This window comes from Macrotis lagotis, chromosome 7, assembly GCF_037893015.1.
Source record: "Macrotis lagotis isolate mMagLag1 chromosome 7, bilby.v1.9.chrom.fasta, whole genome shotgun sequence".
In the NCBI taxonomy this organism is placed as follows: Eukaryota; Metazoa; Chordata; class Mammalia; order Peramelemorphia; family Peramelidae; genus Macrotis; species Macrotis lagotis.
The window spans coordinates 156,577,437-156,603,678 of record NC_133664.1 but is presented as its reverse complement, the minus strand read 5'-3'; the positions used below and the strand labels follow the sequence as shown (position 1 = coordinate 156,603,678).

Sequence of the window (26,242 nt, the reverse complement as noted above, 5' to 3'; positions counted from 1 at the left end):
TAGTAAGTAAGCCAATTGGGCTAGAACATGCTGTATGACTAGGGAATAACGTGAAGTCATTCTACAAGGAAAAGTTGGAACCAAACACTGAAGAACTTTAAAGGTCAAATAGATGAATTTGTATTTTGTTTTATAAAGAATAGGGAACAACTAAATGTCTTGAGCAGATCAGATGTCATTGAGAAATTGTTTGGCAGTTATAAAGGATGGAACAGAAAAGCATAATTAGAAGGCTATTACAAAGAATGATAAAAGGTGTGAACTAGGATAATGGTTGTTAGTGGGGGGGGAAGTGAGAGAAAAATGTGAAACTCAAAAACCTCAAAAATAATGATTGTTGAAAACGATATTCACATGTATAAGGAAAATTAAATTAATTGAATTGAAGAGGCAGATATGAGGGATATTGGAATGTAGTAATGACAATTTGTGGCAACAGACTGATTATAAGGGGTAAGGAAATGAGTAATTGAGAATGACCAAAGAAGTGAAACCAGTTGACTGAAATCATAATGTCCCTTTACTGAATAAAGAAGTTGTAAAGAGAGTTTGGGTTTAACTTAAGCCATGTGTGGGTGGTTTGGTTATTGGATCAAAATGAGATACTTGTGGGTCATTCAAAGGTTAACAAAAGGTGATTTACATAATCAAAAACAGGAGAAGGATATTGGAACAAATAAAGATAGTTTAGTTTCCATATTGGAACAAAATGACACCTAAAAGGGTCAACAATTAACAAAAAGTTTATTTACCTAAGAAAAGGACATCTAACAAGGAACAGCTTCTTCTTGAGAACTTAATGAGTAAAACTCCTATTACAAAGCCCTCTAGCACCTCTGGAAGAAAGGGTAGAGTGCCTTAAAGTTGACAAGAGATAGCATGGTCTGGTGGACAAGGAGTTAGCTCTTTAATCAAGACTTCCATTTAGATCTCTGATATAGAATGACTGTGGGTCCTGGGCAAATCATTAACCTGTCAGTAAATCAGGTAACTCTCAAAGTTGCAAAGTGTGTATGGATCTGCTTTGAGTTTTCTTATCCTTCAGAGATTAAATCAAAGGTCTGCAACAACAACAAAAAAAACCCCAAACCGCTCTCCAAAATACTTATAAAACCCAAACTTTACAATAGTTCTGTTTACACTACCATAAACTGAATTTTACAAATGAGAAACTCTTAGATGAGTTGACTTATACAGGTTCATAAAAACAACAGAGCTGGAACTCAAAACCAGGTTGTCTGATTGCCTTGAATGCTCTTTCCACTTTCCACTATATATATTTTGATAGCTTAAAAAAAGTAGCTCAACAAAGTTATAGTAACTAGTTTATATGAAGGGAGGGACAGACCAAAACTTAAAAAAACTGGCTCTATAATGCTCTTTTCACCATAGATAGATGAGTAATAAGTTTTGGTTTTGCCTATATTAATATATAGGCTTTCTGTTGGGGCAAGGGGGGAGGGGAAGGGAGAAAAATGTGAAACCCAAAATTTAATAAAAAATGGTTGAAAACTATCTGCATGTAGTTGGAAAAATAAATAAAATAGTAAAAAATAAAGTAAAATAAGTTTTGGTTTTGGATCATGTTTCAACTTCTAGATATAGGTCTTTCTGGTGTTGTCAAATATAATAAGAAGGAGGAGGAAGAGGAGAAGAATGTAAAGACTTGAGCCTGAAGCACTTTGCTCACTGGCTGTTTTCTGAGACCTCCATCCTCTACAATCCAATTTCTCCTCTCTGGGGCACACTTAGGTTATGGAAAATGCCTAAAAAAAGAGATGGTTTTTCCCCCTTTAATCTTCCTGCCCTACGTGTTCTTCCATAGAGGCAACTGGTGGTGCTGGGGATGAAATGCTGGGTCTCGAATAAAGAGTCCTCAAATCTGGCCTCAGACACTAGATTTGTGTGACCCTGGGTCAGTCACTTCTATTTGCCTCAGTTTCAACTGTGGCCTCTTGGGGTTGTTGTAGGAATCAAATGTGAAAAATATTTTTAAAAGAATAATGTAGGTGGCAGCTAGGTGGCACAGTGGACAGAGCACCAACCCTGCCAGACTCAGAGGCACTTAACAATTACCTAGCTGTGTGACCTTGGGCAAGTCACTTAACCCCATTGCCTTGCAAAAAAATAAAAAAAGAATAATGGGTTAAGGGCATGGAATTACGGTGGGAAAAATCTAATTAAAGTTATGAAAATAAATTTTAAAACATAAGCTTGATCCTTTTATGAAAGGGATAGATGGAAGATGGCCATGGATTTGACTCACGTGTCATTCCCCACCCCGGCCGCACGATGGCGGCCGCGGCCCCACTTCCACCGGCAAGACAGCACATTTCCATAAGGCCCCGGAAGTCCCCCCTCCCCTCTCCCCGCGCCTCAATCCGGGCACATCCCTCGTCAAGATGGCGGTGGCTGCGGGCCTCCGGCGCTTACTGCTGCCGGGGTCCGGGCGTTTCTGGGGATTGTCGAATAAGGTCCTGCCCCGGAGGGTGAGTTACGCGTATCGCGCTGGTCGCGGGCCGAAGCCTTGGAGGGGCGGAGAGGTAAAGTGAAAGGCGCGCGGCGGCGCGGGAAGCTGCGTCGGAGCGCGGCGGCCCGGCATGACTGTGCTGGCCTGACGCGAGCCCGGAGACTACAAATCCCGGCGGCCCCCGCGGCGCGCCTGACCCCTGACGGGCTCCTCATTGGGTGGTTGCCGGCCGAGGTGTTTCGTCATAGGCATTGCAGGGAAAGGGCGCTCGCAGGCCTCGCAGGGGCCTTAGATGTCACCAGCTCCCGGCACGCCCGATTTCAGATCCATCCTCCCACTGTGAGATGAGTGCGAACCAGACGGACAGACCACCTCGTGAGTGGGCTTCCCTGGCAAAAGCCATAAGTCAAAAATGCTGGGGCGGCCAGGTGGGCCCTGAGTTCAAAATAGGCCTCAGACACTTAATAATTGCCTAGCTGTGTGGCCTTGGGCAAGCCACTTAATCTCATTGCCTTGCAAAAAAAAAATATATATATATAAAAATAAATATATATATTTACATATATATATATATATATATATATTTTATATATATATATATATATATACATGTATGTATTTCCATCCTGACAAAATGATGTAGTGAAAAGTATACTGGATTTGAAATTAAAGGTCTCAAGTCTCCCAGCTCTGTTTAACCTTGGACACGGCATTCTTCCTTGGTCTAATTTTTCATATGAAAAATAAATGAGTTAGTCTAGGTCATAAGTCCCAAACTCACCCTGCCAACCCCCATCCCCAACCTGTGCGGTAGGAACCAGATGTTTAACAAAATAAATAAAAAATATACTACAATTCAGCAAAATAGCATTGAAGTGCTTTACAAATATTATCTCATCTGACACTCATAGCAACCCTGAAAAGTTAGGTACCTTTATTTCCTATTTTGCAGTTGAGGAAACTGAGGCAAACAGAAGTAAAGTGACTTGTCCAGGGTCTCATAGCTAATACTTGCAGAAGTGGATCTGAATTAAGTTTTCCTGACTGCAGGCCTAGTGCTATATTCACTATACTACCTAACTATTTTTAAATTCAATATTCACTTCCCTGAAGTTGTTTCTATTTGACTGTGACACCACTGATCTAGATGGCTTGTAAGGTTTTTTCCCCCCAACTTTCAGTCTATGACCCTATTAGAGACTTTGTCAAAATCTCTAGAGGCAGCTGCATATCACAGTGGATAGAGGACCAGCCCTGGAGTCAGAGAACCTGAGTTCAAATGTGACCTCAGACACTTAATAATTACCTAGCTGTGTGGCCTTGGGCAAGCCACTTAACCCCATTGCCTTGCAAACACACACACACACACACACACACACACACACACACACATATACAAACACAAAAATCTCTACTAAATTTTTCACCAAAATATATAGTCCTTGACATTCTCCTCATCTACCAGTTTATCCTATTAAAAAGGGAAATGGTATTATTGACAGGGGTCATGCTGACTTTTAGGAATCACTGCTTTCCTTTATAGATGCTTATAATGTATATTTTCTAAGACTTTGCAAAATCAAAGTCACTATCCTATCACCTAATAATTTTAAACTCTTCCCTCTTCCAGAAATGAGGACAATATTTCACTTGCTCTAGTCTTGTAACATCCTTCTCATTCTCCATAATTTTTCAAAGATTGCCAACAGAGTGACTCAGCATTTCTTTCTATCAGTTTTTTTAAGTACCCTAACATATAGCTCATCAGGGTTTACTTACTTCAGCTCCTTGAAAATAGATAAGAGGGGTTTTGTTTTTGTTTTTTTTACTACCCCCTACATATCTTTGCTTTTCAGTTCCTTGTTAAACATTTTTATTCTATTTTCCCCATCCAAAGACCATTCTTGTAAGAGAAAATAGAAGTAATAAGTATTCTTATTGCCATCACATCTTAATTAATGTCTTATCCTTTCTTTGGTCTTCCTTTTGACCCCAATATACAAAAATTTAAAAGTCCTTTTTGCTAAGTCATGCTTAGCAAATAGACTCTCATTCTGGGCTTTAATATCCTGACATTCTTATAGAACTGTACTACTTTATGTTCATATTTAGTTACTTGGGGGCAGCTAGCTGGTGCAGTGGATAGAGCACAGGCCCTGGAGTCAGGGGGACCTGAGTTCAAATCCTGCCTCAGACACTTAATAATTACCTGGCTGTGTGACCTTCAGCAAGTCACTTAATCCCATTGCCTTGAAAAAAGTAAAAAAACAAAAATAAATATTTAGTTACTTGCCCTTTCTTTTGTAGTGTCTTTAAAATCTGAATTAGTAGGTGAGTTTACTTTTTAGTCATATTAATATGGGACCCACTAAACATTTCTTTAAACCCTTTGAAATTCAATCTACCCAAATATAAGAACATAAGCCTAAATGCTTTGCTTTTCTCTCGTTTTTAAAAAAAATCACAAGTTCTGTGTTTAAATGTGCATTTGCTGTCATTTCTACTTCAATAAGCAGTTTTTTTGTTCGTCAGTAAGAGGTTCTGAATAGTTGTTCCTCTTGAGATTTTCTTTACCTTTTGAAAGAGGATGTTATTGTTAAGCCACAAATTTACTGGCTACTCTCCTTTGATTACTAGATTGGTGATATCTAGCATCCCTAGAAGATTATGCTTCATACTTGATTTTTTGGACTGTTTTCCAAATTTCTCTTGTCAAGGTGATCTGTAATCTTTTCAGCATCTCTTCTCATTAATTCCTACCTTCCACATATGAATTTTTCTTAATTTACCATCCTAAACCACCACTCCTTTGATCTTTTCTTTTTAAATAAAACCATTTCATAGCTTAGTCATGGGTTCCATTCTAAGGGATGCCAATAAAAGTCAAATTTGCCTCTTTCCTTTAGAATTGTTTTTTTAGGGCCATAAATTCTCTTCTATAGCTTGTTTATAGATTTCTAAGACTTTAAATTTTATTGCTAGTTCTTTTCTTGAATATTTTCTCTCAAGAATTGCTTAGTTTTCGTATATTATTTTCTGTGATGCTGGTTTTAGATTATTTTAGAAATTTCTCTCTTTTCACTGTAAAGCCTTCTTCATTATTGATTTACAAGATTCGAGGGAAATATATTTTTATTAACCCTTCCCTAGTGAGGAGTTAAACAGTATTTTATTTCAGTGGATGATACTTATATTTTAGATCTTGGTCAAGAAACTCAGAACACTGGCTACTGGACCCAGATGGCTCAGGAGAAGAAAGTGAGGTTGATGATTAAGCATAGCTCCCCTTCACTCAAATCCAATTCATGCACTTGTCATGGCATCCTGATGTCATGTTCCTCAGCATCACAAAGAGATCACAAAAAAAGGGAAAATGACCTACGTGTGCAAAAGCATTTATAGCATCTCTTTTTATGGTGGCAAAGGACTGGAAATTGAGGGAATGTCCATCAATTGGAGAATGAACAAGTTGTGGTTTGTGAATGTAATGGAATACTATTGGGCTGTAAGAAATGATAAGTAGGTGGATTTTAGAAAACTCGAACTGATGCTGAGTGAAGTGAGCAGAAACAGGAGAACACTATATACAACAATAGCAGCATTGTAAGATGATCAACTAACTATGAATGATTTAGCCCTTCTCTGCAAACAATGATCCAAGACAATTCCAAAAGACACATGAAAGAAAATGGTGTCAGCATTCAGAGTAAGAACTGTAGAGTCTAAATGCAGACCAAAGCATATTATTTATACTCTGTTCTTGGTTTTTTTTGTGTGTGACTTTTCTCTTTTGTTCTATTTCTTCTTTTACAACAAGACTATTGAGAAAATATATTTACATGATTTTTTTTTAAACTATGTTCCAATGGGTTGAGGCTTACTCTTTACTTTATTTTTAGGTTTTTGCAAGGCAATGGGGTTAAGTGGCTTGCCCAAGGCCACACAGCTAGGTAATTATTAAGTGTCTGAGGCTGGATTTGAACCCAGGGCCAGTGCTCTATCCACTGCGCCACCTAGCCGCCCCCTATATTTACATGATTGCATATGTATAACCTATGTCAGATTGGTTGCTGTCATGGGAAGGGGGGGAAATTTGGAAATCTTATAAAAATAAATATTGAGGGGCAGCTAGGTGGTGCAGTGGATAGAGCACTGGCCCTGGAGTCAGAAGGACCTGAGTTTAAATCCGGTCTCAGACACTTAATAATTAACCTAACTGTGTGACTTGGGCAAGTCACTTAACCCCCCATTGCCTTGCCAAAAAAACCCCCAAAAATGGATATTGAAAACTATCTTTACATGTAATTAGAAAAAAATAAGATACTATTTACTTTTTTTTAAAAAACCACCCAATATAGAAACTGGAAAGACTACAAGCCTCCTTATTTTTCATGTCAGTCTGAAATATGGCCATTTGGGTATCCCTCATTTAGGGGGTCACTATCTACTTTCACTTGTCTTGTCCTTCTTGTTTCTGGATTCCTCAACTAATGGTGTCTCTGTGTGTGTTTGTGTCATCATTCCTTGGATCTGAGGAAACTACTTCCTCTTGAGATGATCCAGATTCCAGAGTTCCCTACCTTTGCTTTAAGTGTTTTCTGGATCTTATTCCCTAATTTTTGTTAGTCTTATTGTACTTCCCAGTCTCCATATCTACATTGTAATTCCCCTCTATCTTGTTAAATCTTTTGGTCTTTAGTTTTCTTCTTAATATCCCTTCCATTCTTACTTGAACAGGAGGAAGAAGGGAGTTAACTGAGTGAAGTTTAATTTATTAACTATGATTTCTCTCCCTGGAAAAGTTTTGCTCTTAATTGGCAATTAGCATATTCCTGCTAAATTCCCCCCCAAATCTAAAAGCTAAAATCCAGCTGTGTCCACTGTTGATTCTCCTTTATGACTGAGTTCCAGATATCTGCTTGTCTCATATTTTTTATATTTGTAGTCATATAATTACTTTAGATTGTAATTTAACTGTCTAATATTTATATAGTACTTTATGAATACAGAGTGATTTGAATGTGCAATGTCATTTGATATTTACAACAACATTGTGAAGCAGAAGTACAGATACTCAAGTGAGATGGAGATTTATCCAAGGTAATTAAAAAATTAATTGGCAAAAGTCAGAGTATTCAACCTACCCACCCTTACTGTTAACCTCTAATCTGTCATCTCCAGCTTCCTTTTAGATATTTCAAATCTGGATATGATATCAGTAGGTAATTTAAACTCAGTATAACCAAAATTGAATTAATTCTCTTTTTTTCCTACACTTTCCTGCCTCCTATCACTATCCTCCTAGTCCCCCAGTCTTGAAACCTAAGAATTATCCTTAACTTCTCACTATGTGTCATCTCCCCATGTCCAATTTGTTGCTGAGGCCTATTTCACCTTTGCAACAACTCTCAACTACTTGCTTTTCTTTCTGTATTGCCACCACTCCAATGTATCACTTCATACTTGAACTATTTCAATAGCCTGCTGATAGATCTCCCTGTCACAATTCTCCCCAATCCAGTCCCTCTCTAATCAGCCTTTATCCTTCTCAAAAAACTCTGGCAACTACAAGATCAAATGCAAAAGACTCAGTTGAACCTTCAGATCCCTTCCCAACCTGTCTCCTAACTTTCCAGTCCTTCCTCCCTACCTTGTATGCATTAAAACAGTGCCTTTGGCCTCCATGCTAAATAAGCTACTCTTATCTCATGACCCTGAGCTTGTTTTTTCTGGTTGTCCCTTTTCTTCTGTTTCTGGAATTCCTTAACTTCCTTTAAGTCCCACATAAAATTCCATCTGCTGTAGGAAGTTTTTCCCAAGTCCTCTTAATTCTAATTCTTCTCATATATTTCTTTTTTTTATGCTGGATATAGTTTAATATACATATTTGTTTCCTCCCTCATAAAACTGTGAGTTCCTTGAGCAAAGGGACTGTCTTTTGCCTCATTTTGTAACCCCTCCAATTCTTAGCATCTTGACTTAGCACCAGACCCACTTGTAGGTCTTTAATAAATCCTTATTGATTGATTTATGGATTCAGCCTTATATCTTCTGATTCCAAGTTCAGGTTCTTTTTTATTACATTACACTAAATGAAAATTTGGTAAATTTCGGATTCGGATAGTAAACTCTAATTTATCCCTACTCATTGTTTTGCTTGTGGAAGATGACTAGGGAATTGAGAATGGGAAGTGTTAGTGGGAAGGGAAGAATTTCACATGGATTATCAAAGATGAGTCTAACTGATACTAATACATTGATCAGGAGAATTATATCAACCATTTCCTCAGCAAAGATCCTCCATTTTTAGTGACTTCTAGACTGTTAACTTAGAGTTTAGTGCTTTAAGTTTTTAAGGTTTACAGATATTTTTTCTTTGGCAGCCCTTTGTAGTTAGTACTAATGTCATCCCCATTTATAGGCAACAAAACTGAGTTTCAGTTTCTTCAGACAACTGGTATATAATTAATTACACAGCAAGTGTCAGAACTGGGATTTAGGTTCAGATGTCTTTACTCCAAGGCTGAAATTCTTTCTGCTACACTAGCTAGGGAAGAGAGAATCCTAGAGATTTAAAAAAATCTAAAACATACAGGCATCTCATGTTTTTGTAACTGAAAATTGGCTGTAGAAAATCTTTAACATTAATGTTAGGTATTTGTTGTAATTTTTTTCCAGCTCATAAATTTTGGAGTGAACAGATTAAGAAGTACACAAGCAGCTGCACAAATAATTTTAAATGTTCCTGAGACAAGAGTAACAACTTTGGAAAACGGACTCAGGGTAGCTTCTGAAGACTCTGGCCTCTCAACATGCACAGTAGGTAACATAGGCAACTTTTTTTTGGTTGAGTATTCATTTGAAGGGGATACCTATTAACTATAAATCAGTTGCTTTTCAGGACTTAGGTATTTGGCTTGATAGATTCCTAACTGCTGTGTCATTAGTTTCCAATTATGGTCATGTACCCAGGGTGTAAAAGGTCACCCTTTCTAGTGTCTCCTTTGACTTTTATAATGTGTTACCATTTTTTTGTCATGGTAGCAAGTGTAATTTTGAAGTATCTGGTAACAGCCTTGAAGACCCCACATCTTGAATACTGTTTAGTACTTAAATGAACTATTAATTTACTTACTACAGTGCATGAATTTGTATTAATATTTAATGAGATATTTCAAGGAGAGGTCACATACCAAAATGTGTGATGTTTTTTATTTTTATTTTTGTTTTTTCTTATTAATAAGGTTGGACTCTGGATTGATGCTGGAAGTCGATATGAAAATGAGAAGAATAATGGAACAGCTCACTTTTTGGAACATATGGCTTTTAAGGCAAGTTGTCAGATTTATTTAATATATTTTCTTTATGAGATGGTAAATACTAAGTCATTCATTATACTATAATACTGATTACTTACATGTTACTCATTTCTATTGTCCTTATCTTCTTTTGTCTTTGCTGGTATTCAGTGGTACCCTTCAGACATAGTAATACTTGAATTTAAATCTAAAAAGGGAGATTTTGGTGATGTAAGGATAATCTGAATGAATAATTCAGGAAGGAAGGAAAGAAAAGAAGAATTGTGCCTGGTACTATGCCAAGTGCTTTGCAGATATCTCGTTGATTCTCTTAACAACAGGTGCTATTATAAGAAGTCACTATATTAATTGAAGAAGCCAAGGCAAACAGAGGTCAAATGACTTGCTCAGGGTGACATAGCTAGTAAGTATAGGATTCAAGCTCAGGTCTTCCTGACTAAGCACAGCACTCTATATATTGTATCATTTAGTTGCCTCTAAAGCTCGATGTACTTTTCCCTTAAACAATCAAAGCAGTTTATTTGCCTCATATTCTTTCTAGTCTTTATATGTGATCTTTATAGTACTTCCCTCATGTCCTCACTTTTTTTAGTAGTTGTATGTCATTTTACCTTTATCTCTTGTAAGATCCATAGGGGCAGGAAACCTTTCTTATATAAACCTTATGCCTTATGTGGAGTCTGGATTCAGTGCCCAGAATATATAGGCACTTAAAAATAATTGTTAATCTTTAAGGTACCACCTCACAACCTTTAAATGGCTAAGTTGACAATAAAGGGAAATGACAAATGTTGGAGGGGCTGGAGGTATAGTTTGAAATTTTTTCCAAAAAAACACTGTTAAACCGTGCATAAGGCTACTGGTCATCACCTAAAAGAGATAAAAGAAAGAGGAAAAGGATTTTTCTGTTTAGAAATATATTTGTATTAGCTCGTTTTGTGGTGCAAAGGAATAGAAACTGGGGGAGTACCCACCAGTTGGGGAATTTCTGGACTAGTTATGGGATTTGACTATGATGGAATATTTTTATGTTATAAGAATGATGAAGGAAATGATTTCAGAAAAACCTGAGAAGACTGGTATGAATTGACACAAAGTAAGCAGAACCAGGAACAATTTATACAGTAACAGCAATATTGTAAGGCTAATTGACTTTGAAAGACTTGGTAGCACTGATCAACAAAATGACCAAATACAGTTCCAAAGGACTCATGGTAAAACTCGGAATGCAGTTAAGATTGTAACATATTTTTTTTTCTTGGACATGGCTTATGTAAGAATTTGTTTTGCATAAATATACATATTTGTAATCTTTGTTTGCTTTACCTTCTCAATGGTTAGGGCAGTGAAAGGAGAGAGGAAGTAAATTGGAACTGAAAATAAAATTTAATTTTTAAAAATTGTAGCTTTTGTAAAATTGAGATTTATACAGTGGACTTAACCATCTTTCCCCTTTTGTTTCAGGGCACCAAAAAAAGATCTCAATTAGATCTGGAACTTGAGATTGAGAACATGGGTGCTCACCTCAATGCCTACACATCCAGAGAGCAAACTGTATATTATGCCAAGGCCTTCTCAAAAGATTTGCCAAGAGGTAGTTTATTTTTTTGTACTTAAAAAATTCTGAAAATATTTCTTATCCTTTGGGATTCAGATTACTTTTCTTTTACATTTTCTCTTGAGAACTTTAGAATAGAATAGCAGTGTTGGAAAATATCTTAGTAATCTTCTAGTCCAATCCTCTTGAATATATGGGTCCTCTGTAGTGATCTGCATAGATACCTCTAATTATGAAGAACTCAGTATCTTACAAGACAATTCTATTTTTAGACAGCTCTGCTATCTGCTTCCTTATATTTCTGCCATTGGTTCTAGTTCTTCCATCTCAGCAGAATAAATCTTATATCCCTGTTCTTTAAGACAACTACACTATTTCAGCACCCTTATGTCACATATTTCTTGTCTGATTGTCAGTGTAAATATACACAGCTTTTTCAGATTATTTTCATATCATGCAGGTTTGAGTTTCATCACCATAGTTGTCTTTTGGATGCCTTGTTGCCAAAGGTCCCTTTTAAAATGTGGTGCCCACAACTAACACAGTGTTTGATATTCATTGTGACCAAGGCAGAGTGAGGCCTGTACTTCCCTAATTCTCAAGTGACTGAATTAACTTTTTTCACTACTATTTCTTATACAGAGTGTGCAGGCAACTAGAATCACAGTCTTTTCATATGAATTTTAGCCTTATCAGTGTATCCTTAACCTATTGTTGGATGGTTGCAAGATTAAATTGCAGAAGCCCTTAATTGTTGATCTGCATTGATAGAGTTCTCAACTGACTTTTTTTGTACTCCAGTGAAACTAGGAAAAAACTAGGAACATTTGTTAAATAATCATTCCTATTCCTCATTTTTTATTTCTCTAAACAATAATCTTTTTGTTTACATTTTTATTAGGTGCCTTGGGTATCTATTATATTCTGTTTATCTGTTTGTTTTTTTGCCTAGCACAAGGTAGCTTTGATGACAACATTCTGTTTTATTTTTTCTACTAGACTTATTTCATTGATATAGAAAAATTCATTGAGCAATCTCAGTCTACCAAAGTATATTGGCATCCAACTTAGAGTCTTTACAGAGTGGCCTAGTATATTTTAGAGACAGAATTTGAATCCAGGTCTTCCTAATCCTTAGGGCAGCTTTCAAAAATATTATTCTCTATTAATATTAAAAATTGTAATTCTCGAATTTTTCTCTTTTTTAAAATAGCTGTAGAAATTCTTGCTGATATAATACAAAATAGTACCTTGGGAGAAGCTGAGATTGAACGTGAACGGGGAGTCATACTCCGAGAGATGCAGGAAGTTGAAACCAATTTACAAGAAGTTGTTTTTGATTATCTTCATGCTACAGCCTATCAAAATACTGCCCTTGGACGAACAATTTTAGGGCCAACAGAAAATATAAAGTGAGTTTTTTCTCTAATGTTCAGGATTTTGTGATGATATGAAATAATTTGGTAAGTCATTAAACATGGACAAAGCCCATATGAAGGGTTTGTTTCTTCCATGCTTAGGAGTGTGAACTTTGGGATTCTAGATTTCATGGTTTAATGATCTTCTAAATATGAAAACATAACTTTATAAGTTTGCTGTTCTTAATCCCACATGACTCCCTGATCCATGATTGCTGAATAGCACTTAAGTTGACAAGTCCTTAAAATGTAGAAGAATCTGTTATTAGGTAGAACTTCACTTTGAGTTAAGGCTACTATTTTATTTTATTTTTTATTTTTTAGGTTTTTGCAAGGCAAATGGGGTTAAGTGGCTTGCCCAAGGCCACACAGCTAGGTAATTATTAAGTGTCTAAGACCGGATTTGAACCCAGGTACTCCTGACTTCAAGGCCGGTGCTTTATCCACTACGCCACCTAGCTGCCCCAAGTTAAGGCTACTCTTGAAAGATATAGATGATACCTTTCTCTTTAGTGTGAATTATGACAGTTGAGATGCTTCTTTCTACATATTTGGTACATCTTTTTTTATAGGGCACTTTTCAAGTGCACATTGGTAGTCACGGGTATTCTACTTTTCTTTCTTTCCTCTTTAACTGCCTTTCTTTTTCTCTTTCAGATCTATAAACCGTAAAGATTTAGTGGAATACATAACAACACATTATAAGGGTCCAAGGATTGTGCTTGCTGCTGCTGGAGGTACATGATCAAAAATGCAAAGCATTTGTTATGTTTTATGCCCATTTCAGGAAGGGTCTTTTCCATGGTTTCTTACATTAAACTAGTGGTGAGGTAGCCCCATGCAGGTCCTCATTTGGGTTACTAAGTCTAAAAGCCAGAAGTAGAGGGAAGGGGAAATGGAGTATATATATTTCATTCATTTTGAAAGAAGCTTCAATTATAGACTGAACAAATTATGAAATGATTCCAGGTAATAAAGTTAAAAATCAGAGGTATAGTAGGATACATTTTTGCTTGGAAGATAGTTTAATCTCTGAAGACTTTTAAGTTTATTTCTCTAAGATATATTTTTTGAGCATCAACTTTTAACTTCTTTTGAATGCACACTCTTGTCAACATTTCTACTAAGCCTGCTTTCAGCAAAATGTGGAGTTAGTGTATTATGGGAGGAGGTAGGTGGAAAGACCATGACAATAAAGCTTCCCCAAAGTTTGGTGCCATTTGTTTGGTAGCATAGGGACAGGAAACAATGAAGAGCAAAGGGCTCCCTGTTAACATTATGTTCCCCCACCTATTTTACATTAACTAGAAAGATGCCTTGTTTTTCCAGTTTTCCCTGTTCATACTAGACTGTAATTTCCTTGGGGGTTAGAAGTATGTCTCATCTCTTCTTTGTGTTCCTAATACTTATTCTGTAACTTTGCATGTATTTCAATAGCTTAGTGGTTTCTTCAGGAAGGAGACTCAGCTGAGTTTAGAACCCTACAACATGCAAGACTCTTGTCAGGTTACAAAAGATACAAAGACAAAGTATCCCCTGAGTGTATCCGGCCTTGTGCTAAGCTCTGCCCCCAAGTTGCTTACAGTCTAGTGGGGGAAGACACCACACAAAAGGAAGGAGGAAGGGGTCTGGGAAGGGAAAGTGTCCAGTAAGGGACATAATGAAGTTTAAAGTATGTATTCTGGGAGGGAAGGGGGGAAATGAAGAGAGGGACATAAATAAAAAATGAATCCACTACAATTGGAAGAGGGTAAGAGCATTAATAGATGGGGGGGGGGGGTCAGGGATATCTTCACTGAAGAGTTAGTACCTAAAGTGAACCTAAAAGACAAGAATTTTGGTAGGCAGGTGTGTATTTCTGGTGTTAGGGTCAGACATTAAATGGTATGTCAACTTCAGGGGTTATTAAAATGGTCCAAGTGAATGGAGAACTCGGATAGTGGCTATATCTCAGTGAAGAAAAGGGGGAGCGATAGAGATCTTTTGGAGGTAGAATCTACAAGAATTGCCTACTGTGGTCTAATGATGGTTAAAGGAAAGGAAATAATGAAGGGCAACAAAGAGGGTAGCATATTTGGTTGACTGGCAGGTTATTCTTAATAGGGATGAGATAGTATTAATTAATGAGGTATTTTTTTAGAGGAAGAAATGTTGAGTTTGAGATACCCATGGGACAACCAAGTGGCATTGTCTGTCAGGCAGATGATGTGCGATTAGAGTTCAGAACAAAGATTATATTAGTGTGGGTAAATGGTTTTGAGAGTTGCTATGGTCAAAAAATTCAGCATCTCAACACCAACCTCCTGGTGATGATCTTTTTCTGTTTATAATCTTGCTATGATTGTAACTTAAGATATTAGATTTTCTATGTCTTCAGATTGGGACAAACAAATTGTGAAGTGGGTATAGCACATCGAGTTAAGACTGCTAATTTTGGTATAAAAATGTCTATCTGTGGAGAACTATGCAATTGCAAGCAACTCTACAGGCTCCTCCTGAGTACCTTATACCATTAGTCTCTGGGTTTAATATGAAGATTGACTGTTCTCATACTATCTCAAGTTATTATTTTTAAAAACAATTATATGCAGATACATTACTTATTGTATATTTCTGTAAAGTATGTAAATTGAATTTTTGAAATTAAATCTAATTTCTGCTTAGAAAGACATTTAAACTTAGATGCCTTTGAAATTTATTCTGTATAGAATTTGTGATAAAACAAAAAGAATTTAGGATTTAGTTGTCTAATTTAAACTATATGCATATAAAAATATTTTCTTTTCATTTTAGGAGTGTCTCATGATGAACTGCTTGACTTAGCAAAATTTCATTTTGGTAATTCTTTATCAACACATGAAGGAGAAATGCCTGCTTTGCCTGCCTGCAAATTTACAGGAAGTGAGGTAAATTCAGCGGCCTCCTGAACCAGAATTTTTCATTGGTTTCCTTATATTATCAGTTGATACATGTGTTTAATATAGCCAACTAGTTAGATAGAGCTATGTAAATGTTTCTATTAGGATGGATAGATGGAGACTAGAAACATTTGTTAAATACCGCTTTGTGGCAGGCACTATAAGTGCAGAGAATACAAATATAAACAAAAAATGGCCCCTGGCCTCAAAGAGCTGACAGCTTAATAGGAGAAAAAACATACAAGAGGGAGCTGGAAATAAGAGTAGCGAATAGGGAGGAGGAGAATGAAGGGACCTACAAGTGCAGAGTGGCATGCTGTTGAATTCGGAAAATTCAGAAGTCCAGTCCAAGGAGAGGAATGAATGTTGCCTGACTGGAGTTTCTCCCACAAATGGAAGTCCCAAGTGAAACTTAGCAGTGGGAGATTGAGGCCAGCCTAGCAGAGGGTATGCCAGAAGGCCGCAGAGAATGAAAGGTGTTCTAGGATTACACTGCAGATCAGCCCTGATAGTGAAATCTGGAAAGATAAGAGCACAGCCAACAAGAGAAACCTAGCATGTGGTAGAGAACTGCAGTCAATTGAACTGACTTGCTTTTTGTATTGTATAATTATTGTATCAGTGTGAAATTATTTATTACAAAGTTTTTCTGTGATCTTTGATCAAAACTGGTTTATATTTTCTAGTGTATAAGTTGACCATTTATGATTTTTTGAAATCTCCTATATTGCAGTTCATTTATATGTCAGGGTTGCTGACAACTGAGCTCTCTTTACTCCAGAACTTTGCCTTTGGTTTGTACTCAGAGCAATAGTAAATATGTGCTTCCAACCCACTCTTTAATTTTTTTTAATTTTACTTATTTAAGGCAGTAGGGCTAAGTGACTTGCTCAGGTCACACAGCTAGGCAGTTAAGTGTCTGAAGCTGAATTTAAACTCAGATCCTCCTGACTCCAGGGCTGGTGCTCTTTCCACTGCACCACCTAGTTGCCCCCAACCAATTCTTAATGACAGTGGTGGGAACCAATTGGGGACTGTGGCAGAGAAATGAATCATTTTTCTCAGTCAGCTTTAAGCATGTCTGATGTAGGTAAGCATACTTTTCCAGTCCTAAATGGCTTCTATAAAATAGTATGTTTAGGGGAACTTCACTATTATTTAAGTGGATGAGGGTATAAATGTGAGATGATACTTGGATATTAAGTGCAGTTAGGTGGTGCAGTAGATAGAGCACTAGCCCTGGAATCAGGAGGAACTGAATTCAAATCTGACCTCAGACACTTGCCACTAACTGTGTGACCTTGGGCAAGTCACTTAACCCTGATTGCCTCACATCTAGGGTCATCTCCTTTTGTCTTGATCTATATCCGGACACTGAATCCAGATGACTCCTCCACAAGGAGAAAGTGAGACTGGTAACTCAATACAGTAACCCTCACTCAGATCTAATTCTCTTGTTTTGTCATAGCATCACCTCCCTAATATCATGGTCTTCTTCAAGAATAAAGGACAATTAGACCAACACCTAACACCCTATACCAAGATAAGATCCAAATGGTTACAGGACTTAGACATAAAAAACAATACTATAAGCAAATTAGAAGATCAAGGACTAGTTTGCCTGTCAGATCTATGGAAAGGAGAGCAGTTTATGACTAAGGAAGAGTTGGAGAACATCACCAAAAACCAATTAGATGATTTCCATTACATTAAATTAAAAAGCTTTTGCACAGATAAAACCACTGTAACCAAGATAAAAAAAATGTAGTAAATTGGGAAACAATCTTTACAACTAATGATTCTGATAAAGGACTCATTTCTAAAATAAACAGAGAACTGAGTCATATTTTTAAAACAAAAAAGCCATTCCCCAATTGACAAATGGTCAAAGGATATGCAAAGGCAATTTACAGATGAGGAGATCAAAGCAATTCATAGCCATATCAAAAAATGCTCTAAATCATTAATTATTAGAGAAATGCAAATTAAAGCTTCTCTGAGGTACCACCTCACACCTCTCAGATTGGCCAGTATGACCAGAAAGGATAATGATCATTGTTGGAAGGGTTGTGGGAAATCTGGGACACTATTACATTGTTGGTAGAGCTGTGAACTCATCCAACCCTTCTGGAGAGCTATTTGGAACTACGCCCAAAGGGCAACAAAAATGTGCATACCCTTTGACCCAGCAATACCACTACTGGGTCTATATCCTGAAGAGATGATGAAAAAGGGTAAAAACATTACTTGTACAAAAATATTTATACAAGCCCGTTTGTGGTGGCAAAGAATTGGAAATCAAGTAAATGCCCTTCAGTTGGGGAATGGCTTAGCAAACTGTGGTATATGTATGTCATGGAACACTATTGTTCTATTAGACACCAGGAGGGATGGGATTTCAGGGAAGCCTGAAGAGATTTGCATGAACTGATGCTGAGTGAGATGAGCAGAACCAGAAAAACACTGTATATCCTAGCAGCAGCAACATGGGGGTTATGATCAACCTTGATGGACTTGCTCATTCCATCAGTGCAACAATTGGGAACAATTTTGGGTAGTCTGCAAAGGAGAGTGCCATCTGTATCCATATAAGGAGCGAAAAAAAAAGTGGAGTTTGAACAAAGTTCAAGGACTGTCCCATGCAATTTAGGAAAACACAGATATCTTATTGTCTGATCTTGTTACCTCTTAGACTTCTTGCTCTAAGGATATGATTTCTCTCTCATCACACCCAATTTGGATCAATGTACAACATGGAAACAAAGCAAAGACTGACAGATTGCTTTCTGTGGGGGAGTGGGGGGAGGGAAGTAAGATTGGGGGGAAATTGTAAAACTCAAATAATATCTTTAATAAAAATTAATTTAAAAAAAGAATGAAGGACAAACATCATTACTTGGATACATGCATGTGAATGTGTATGCACATGTTTTTATATATGTATGGAGATATATATATATATATATATATATATATATATATATATACATATATATATATATATATATATATATATATATACACACACACACACACACCAAAAAAATAATCATGGAGGTAACATTCCTAGAAAGTAGTGCCAAATTTAACAATTCAGCCTATGGGAAATGAGGGTACATGTTCCTGTGGTCACCAAAAACTTACCTTTTGCTAGAGATTGCTATGTATTTTTCTTCATACAATTGTTTATAACAAAACATTAGTTCTTATAAGTACTTTTCCTAACACAGTAACCATGAAATAACCCATAAAATATAGAGGAGAGAAAGAACAGCATGGGATGGAAAGGAAAGGGTCAGGGGCTGCAAGGTAAGAATCCTGAAATTAAAAAGGGAAAGGGGGAACCTGCAATCTCCAATCTCCCTTTCAGCTTAAACTATTCCCTGATGAAAAGCACATGATGTGTGGGTCCTAAACCCCAATCAGAGCTTAGAGTGCCTGCCCCTAGTCTGTCTCTGCCTGACCTGAGAAGACACCCACACTTGGCTGAAATCTTGGAACTTTGAAGTGTTTACTTTCTCTTCCATATTTGAACTTGCATTTTGCATTTTCTTGGCTAAAGTTTTTTTTTTTTTTTAATCTTAATCTTCACTAGATTCGTGTGAGGGATGACAAGATGCCTTTGGCACACATTGCAGTTGCTGTTGAAGCAGTTGGTTGGTCTCACCCAGACACAATCTCTCTCATGGTTGCAAATACTCTGATTGGCAACTGGGATCGCTCTTTTGGAGGAGGAATGGTGAGTGATTATGAAAGTAATTTTCTATTTTAAATAAGATTTATTTAAAAGACTATTCTTCCAAGGATCAGTCCTTTACATCTTTAGTATAGTAAAACAGGCATGAATTTTGGCATCTAAAAAGTTAGTCCTGTGAGCTGTATAGATTTGTTTTCTATTTTTATTTACTTCTATATTTCTAAGTCAGTTATGAGTTAAAAGATTCTGGCACTGGTATTCTCAGCTCAATGGAAAACACGTTCTGCAAAGGAAATACACAATAACTAACAGTTCAAAATATTAAATTTCAGTTGAATGTAGCATTTATCAAGTACCTATTCTGTATAAAATCCTATGTCAGGGATTGAAGATATATAAAGACAAGAAGGAAATAATTCTTCCTTCAGGGAGCTTACATTACAACTTACTTTTGCTATGGAATGTATATTTAAAGCTTTTTAGAGGAATAAAGAGTTTCCAAGATAATGATTCTGTCTTCCTGACAAAAAGTAGAAGGATGGAAGGATGCATGTGGTTCTTATCCCAGCCTCTAGATTTTTTAATTTTAGGGATTCTTGATATGGAAATTTCCTCAAACTGTGTGTGTGTGTGTGTGTGTGTGTGTGTGTGTGTGTGTGTGTGTGTGTACACACACATATTGACAATTTATCTATAATTCATAATCTTAGGGAATTGCCTAGAGGCTCGGAGATATTTATTATCTTGCCCATCAGTGTATAGCTGTGTGTGTCAGAGACACAAGATCTAAAACCAGAATTTCATGACTCCATTGCTGATCCTATATCTAACATGTGAACTTGCCTATCAAATATTTTTCTTTGCAAGACATGACCATATATTACAATCCAGATTTTCTTCTACTATCGTGTTATTTGGTTTAAAAGAGAGAAGGTGGAACCAAATGACAGAGTAAAGACAAGAACTTGCCTTAGTTCTGTCAAATTCCCCTTCAAACAATGTTAAAATAACTCCAACAAAAAGATGGGGTGAATCTGTTTTCCAACTCAAGACAATTTAGAAGGTTAGCAGGAAAAGTCTGTCTCACTGGGGTGAGAGGGGAGCATAGGCTATGTCCAGCAAACCAGCCACAGGTCTTGGGAGTGACTGAATTGTTGCAGTGGCTTCTGGAGCTCTCAGCCCTCAGATAATAAGGGACTCAGATAACTTGTCAGAAGGAGATTACAGGGAACCCTTTGCTGACTCTGGAAGGAGGACTCTGTTGTATTGTCCACAAACAGTTCCACATCACAGTCTTAGGACAAGAAAAAGCACCAATTAGGAGTGGGAACCCCAGAAAAAAGTGCTTGTGGTTGCTCACAGGCCAGGAGAACAGTGACTTTACCTCTCCTTAGATCATACCACCCTGGAAAACTTAAAACTTACACCTTTCCTCAGAAAGCAGTTCTGAACACACCAGAATGAAAAACCTGAAGCTTGGGACAGTCCCCTCTCCACACTGAGCCAAACTTTAACATAAAGTTAAAAGTTAAGAAATAGGCTAGAAAAATCAACAAACAAAAAAAAAGAAACTGGCTGAAGAAAGTGACTGTGGAAACGGGGCACATCACAACAAACTCTGAAGAAGACAACGAAATCAAAACAGCTATATGTAAAACCTCAAAGAAGAAAATGAATTGGTCTCATGCCCTGGAATAGCTCAAAAATTATTTTTAAAATCAAACAAGAAGTAGGGAAAAAATTGTGAAATAAAATGAGTGATACAAAATAATCATGATGAAGAGTCAATAGTTTGATAAAATAGGCACAAAAATTCTTAAGAAATGAAAATATATAACACCTTAAAAAACAAAATAGACCAAATGGTAAAAGATGTAGAAAAATTCAGTGAAGAAAAGAACTCCTTAAAAACCCTTATTGGCCAAGTAGAAAAGGAGATACAAAAAATTCACTGAAGAAAACTCTGGAAAAACTGAATTGGCCAAATGAAAAAAAAAGAAGTACAAAATCTCCCTGAAGAAAATGACTCCTTGGGTGACTAGGTGGCACAGTGGATAAAGCACCGGCCTTGGAGTCAGGAGTACCTGGGTTCAAATCTGGTCTCAAACACTTAATAATTACCTAGCCGTTGTGGCCTTGGGCAAGCCACTTAACCCCATTTGCCTTGCAAAAATCTAAAAAAAAAAAAGAAAAAGAAAATGACTCCTTAAAAATTGGCTGAGTTAAAGCCAATGACTCCATGAAGCTTCAAGAAACAATAAAACAAAATCAAAAGAATGAAAAAACAAAATAAAATTGGAAATTTCAATTGGAAAAACAACTGACTTGGAAAAAAAGATAAGGGAGAGATAATTTTACAGATTATTGAACTATTTGAAAGTCAGGATCCTAGATACTAGATAATGGTACTAGAAATCATGTTTCAAGAAATTATCAGAGAAAACTGCCCTGATATTCAAGAACCAGAGGGGAATATGAAAATTGAAAAAAATCTATCAGTCACTTCCTGAAAAGAAATGACAAAAGGAAAAACTCTCAGGAATAGAATAACCAAATTCCAAAGCTCTCAGAAGGAGGAGAAAATATTGCAAGCAAGCAACCCCCCAAAAAAACATTTCATATTTAGAGCCACAGTCAGGATAATATAAGATTTTGCAGCTTCAGGGGCGGCTAAGTGGCGTAGTGGTTAAGGTACCAGCCCTGGAGTCAGGAGTATCCGGGTTCAAATCTGGTCTCAGACTTAATAATTACCTAGCTGTGTGGCCTTGGGCAAGCCACTTAACCCCGTTTGCAAAAGATTTTGCAGCTTCAACCTTAAAGGATTAGAGTGCTTGGGATTTGATATTCTAGAAGGCAAAGGAGCTGAGATTACAACCAAAAATCATTTATCGAGCCAAATAGAGTATAATCCTTTAGGGATAAAAATTGGGTATTTAATAAAAAAAGAGGATTGTCAGGCATTCCTGATGAAAAGATCACAGGTGAATAGAAAATGTGATTTTCAAATAGAAGACTCAGGAAGACTTATAAAAAGGTAAACAGAAAAGAAATCAAAAGGGTTGCAATAAGATTAAACCATTTACATTCTTACATGGGAAGATATTTGTAAATCCTAAGCTTTATCATCATCAGAACAGTTAGAAGGAGTGTTCATAGATAGAAGACATAGATAAAAGTTGACTGATATGCAAAATAATAAAATTAAGGAATGATGCATTGAGACATGGAGGAAGGAGAGGTAGACTGGGGAAAATTATCTCATATAAAAGAAGTTCAAAAAGGGCTGCTGAGTGGTACAGTGGATAGATCACCTGCCCTGGAGTCAGGAGGACCTTAGTTCATTCAACCATGAACTCAGACACTTAATAAATACCTGTGTTGTGACCTTGGGCTAATCAATCCCATTGCCTTACAAAAAACAACAACAAAGTTCAAAAGAGCTTTTTTTTATGAAATTGTTTTATTGACTTGGCAAGGGTTTATTGTTCCCAACCAACAATTTTCAAGGAGATTATCCATTAAGTAGTTTTATAAAGTAACTCTAAGTATCTTTGTAACAGGCACCTGCTACCTTGGCATTGATTTTTTTTTAAAAAAAGGGCAATTAACAGCTCTTGTCAGGGAAGAAGGGGCAGTAAATAAAACTAAACAAGTAATCCAGTCCTTCTTAGCTTGCAAACAACTCCCAGGACAAGCTTCCATCCCTTCAGTTTGGATACCTGAATAAGAATATCTGAAAGGTTGTCTTAGAAACTATAAAAAATTCTTTAAGAGAAGTAAAGTGTTTTGTCATGAAATTTGGGGACAAAACAACCCATAGTCTATTTATCTTCTGCAATTCAGTTCAATGAAACTGTCCAGTGGCATGCAGAAGTGACCTTCAAGCTTCTTGAAGAGGATGTCTCTGGAAACCTGAGAAATGTCCATGCTTAGTATAATTTGAGGCAGTGATTAGCTGTCTAAAGTTTTCTTAATCAAAGATGATCCAGGTAAACCAGGAAACAATAAACTTCAAATAGTAGTAATATTTAGTCTCCACAGTTCCCAAGTACTTGATATACAAAGCACCAAATCTGATTCAGACAGTGTCTAGGAATTCTCTATGTAGTGGTAGAATATTCAAGGGCTGGCACATATTGCATGAATGGATGGAGGATGAAGCAATCCCTGGAGGTAACAATTTACTTCTGAAAAGCATAGAATATTTTATCCAGGTCACAAAACTTACTTTCGAACAGTTAAATTTTCAGTTTCACAATGACTGGTACTTAGAGCATCCAGTCACCAAAATCTCCATACTCTGGGGAGCATATGTGTGTAAAATGGGGAAGATATATATATCTTCTTCAATAAGTCCCAAAGCAGAGACTACTGTTAAGTATGCCTCAGTGTCATAGAAAAGCCCTTGGACTTTGGGTTTAACTTTGAAGGGTGACTCTGAGCATGTTACATGGTCCCTATTCAAAGAAGACAATGCTGACTTCATACCAGAACAAGGAAGGAAGGAGGCAGGATCATAATTGCAGCCCTGAAAGTAACTTGGCAGAGGAGTGAAGAAGATACATAAGAATTTTTCCTTGCTGAGATGCAATCAGTATCTGCATTTTGTCTTCCTCATAGCTGAAATCACAAGCAAAACTCATATCATAGAAGACAAAAATAAAACAAGCATGGTATTTTTTCTATTGGTTATCTTCATCTTTCTGAGTGGAGTCAGTCTTCAAGTACTGTCCGAGAAATCAGAGGCTTATTTCCATTAAGTTGAAGCCTGGATGTCTACAGTACCAAAATGAAATGACTGTTGTGTCCTTTGACAGAAGGATGTTGATCAAGATTCCATTAAAAATCTAGAATTTAGTTCATCTCAGTCAGATCAAATGAATCGACAGGATGAGATCTCTGTACACATGGTGGTTTACTAAAATCCCTGTTAAAATGTTTTATGAATATAAAGGGAGGAATTCCCTGGTCATACTTTTTTTTTTTTTTTTTTTTTTAGTTTTTGCAAGACAGTGGTGTTAAGTGGCTTGCCCAAGGCCACACAGCTAGGTAGTTATTAAGTGTCTGAGGCCACATTTGAACTCTGGTACTCCTGACTCCAGGGCTGGTGCTCTATCCACTGTGCCACCTAGCCGCCACCCCTGGGCATCCATCTTGATCTCTTCAGATGACCCTTGGTTCTTATTATGGGAATTTAATTCTGTTTGTCTTCAGAATTTCTTTCTTGTGGATTCCCATTCCTCTTGGGCTGACTTCAGAGGAGATACATTTTATTTCCCTGGCTTGTGAGCCCTTGAGGCATCAGAGCCCTTCATGCTAATCTCCAACCTGAAGACTGCAAAAGAGCTTTTATAGTGGAAGGAGTTTTTTTTATAATGGAAGATGGCAAGGCAGGCAAAATTTGAACCTTACTCTCTTTGGAATTTGCACAGAAAGGGAATAACACACTCCTTTGTGTATAGAACTCTATCTTAACCTACAGGGAAGGGCAAAGGGAAGAGGGTAAGAGAAGTGTGGGAGGGGAGATGATAGAAAGGAAGGTAGACTGGAGGAGGCAAATCATTTGTAAGGAGGGACAGAGGAAAAGAGGAAAAGAAGGATAGATGGGGAAAAAAATGTGTATGAATATAAAATGATCATAATTTCAAATGTGAAATGGGATAGACACCCATAAAATGGAAGCAGATAACAGAATGGATTAAAAAACTAGAATCTTATAATACGTTGTTTACAAGAAACACACTCTGGAGTAGAATCTATTATGCTTCAGCTGAGGCAAAGAAAGCAGGAGTAGCAGTCATGAACTCAAAGTAAAAGTACATCTAATTAAAAGAGATAAGGAAGAAAACTATAGCTTGCTGGAAGGTACATAGACAATTAGGTAATTTCAATACTAAACATGTATCAAATGGTGTAGCATTTAAATTTTTGAACAAGTTGAATATAATAAAATTATACTAATGGGGGATCTTAACTATCCCCTCTTAAAATTCAATAAACCAAACCAAGAAATAAACAAGAAAGAAATTAAGGAGGTGAATAAAATTATGGAAAAGTTAGATATAACTCTGGAGAAAATTAAATGGGAATAGAAAAGAACATACCTTTTTCTCAGTAGTATCTTCAGAAAAATTGACCCAAGTATTAGGTCATAAAACCTCACAACCAAATGCAGAAAAAAAGCCAAAATAGTAAATGTATCATTTTCAAATCATAATAGAATAATGCAATAAAAATTATATTCTGTAATGGGCAATGGAAAGAGATTAAAAATTAACTAGAAATTTAACAATTTAATTCTAAAAATAAATGGGTCAAAGAACAAATCTTAGAAACAATTGATAACTTACTTCATAAAGGAAAATGACAACAATGAGACAATATACCCATATTTATGGGATGCAACCAAAGCAGCAGTTAGGGGGAAATTTAAATCTGTGTTTACATGAATAAATGAATTGAGCATGTGACTAAAAAAAAACATACTAGAAAGGAACAAATTTAAAATCCTTAATTAAATAAAAAAATTGGAAAAACCTGAAAATCCAAGGTGAGAGTAAAGAAATTGAAAGTGAGAAAACCATTGAACTAATAAAAATAGAAGCTGGTTTTTATGAAAGAAAAATATATAGATGAATCATTGGTTAATTTGATTAAATTTATTCAGAAGAAGAAAGGAGATCCAGCAAAATATCACATGGAAAGGTAGAAGGAGAACCAGGAGAGCGCATGGAAATGAAAGAGAATTTAAGGAATAAGTGTCAAGTGTTAAATAAAAGTCAAGTAGGATGGAGTGTCTGAGGTCAGATTAGAACTCTGGTCCCCCTGACTCCAGGGCCAGTGGAGACCTTTTAGAAAACGA

At 36.6% G+C, this 26,242-nt stretch overlaps 1 protein-coding gene across 3 annotated transcripts in view; it reads left to right on the top strand.

Moving 5' to 3' along the window:
• The first annotated feature begins 2,380 nt into the window (after positions 1 to 2,380).
• PMPCB (peptidase, mitochondrial processing subunit beta) overlaps positions 2,381 to 26,242 on the top strand; it is a 49,869-nt gene continuing 26,007 nt past the window's right edge. For all 3 annotated transcript variants that reach the window (XR_012470115.1, XR_012470114.1, XM_074193991.1), the window contains exons 1-8: positions 2,381 to 2,489; positions 9,149 to 9,289; positions 9,715 to 9,801; positions 11,254 to 11,383; positions 12,561 to 12,759; positions 13,423 to 13,502; positions 15,559 to 15,671; positions 19,279 to 19,422. Coding sequence is in view for 1 of the 3 variants with exons in the window: in XM_074193991.1 (XP_074050092.1) it covers positions 2,403 to 2,489; positions 9,149 to 9,289; positions 9,715 to 9,801; positions 11,254 to 11,383; positions 12,561 to 12,759; positions 13,423 to 13,502; positions 15,559 to 15,671; positions 19,279 to 19,422 (981 nt within the window). In the remaining 2 variants the exon portion in view is untranslated. The remainder of the gene's footprint in view (positions 2,490 to 9,148; positions 9,290 to 9,714; positions 9,802 to 11,253; positions 11,384 to 12,560; positions 12,760 to 13,422; positions 13,503 to 15,558; positions 15,672 to 19,278; positions 19,423 to 26,242) is intronic.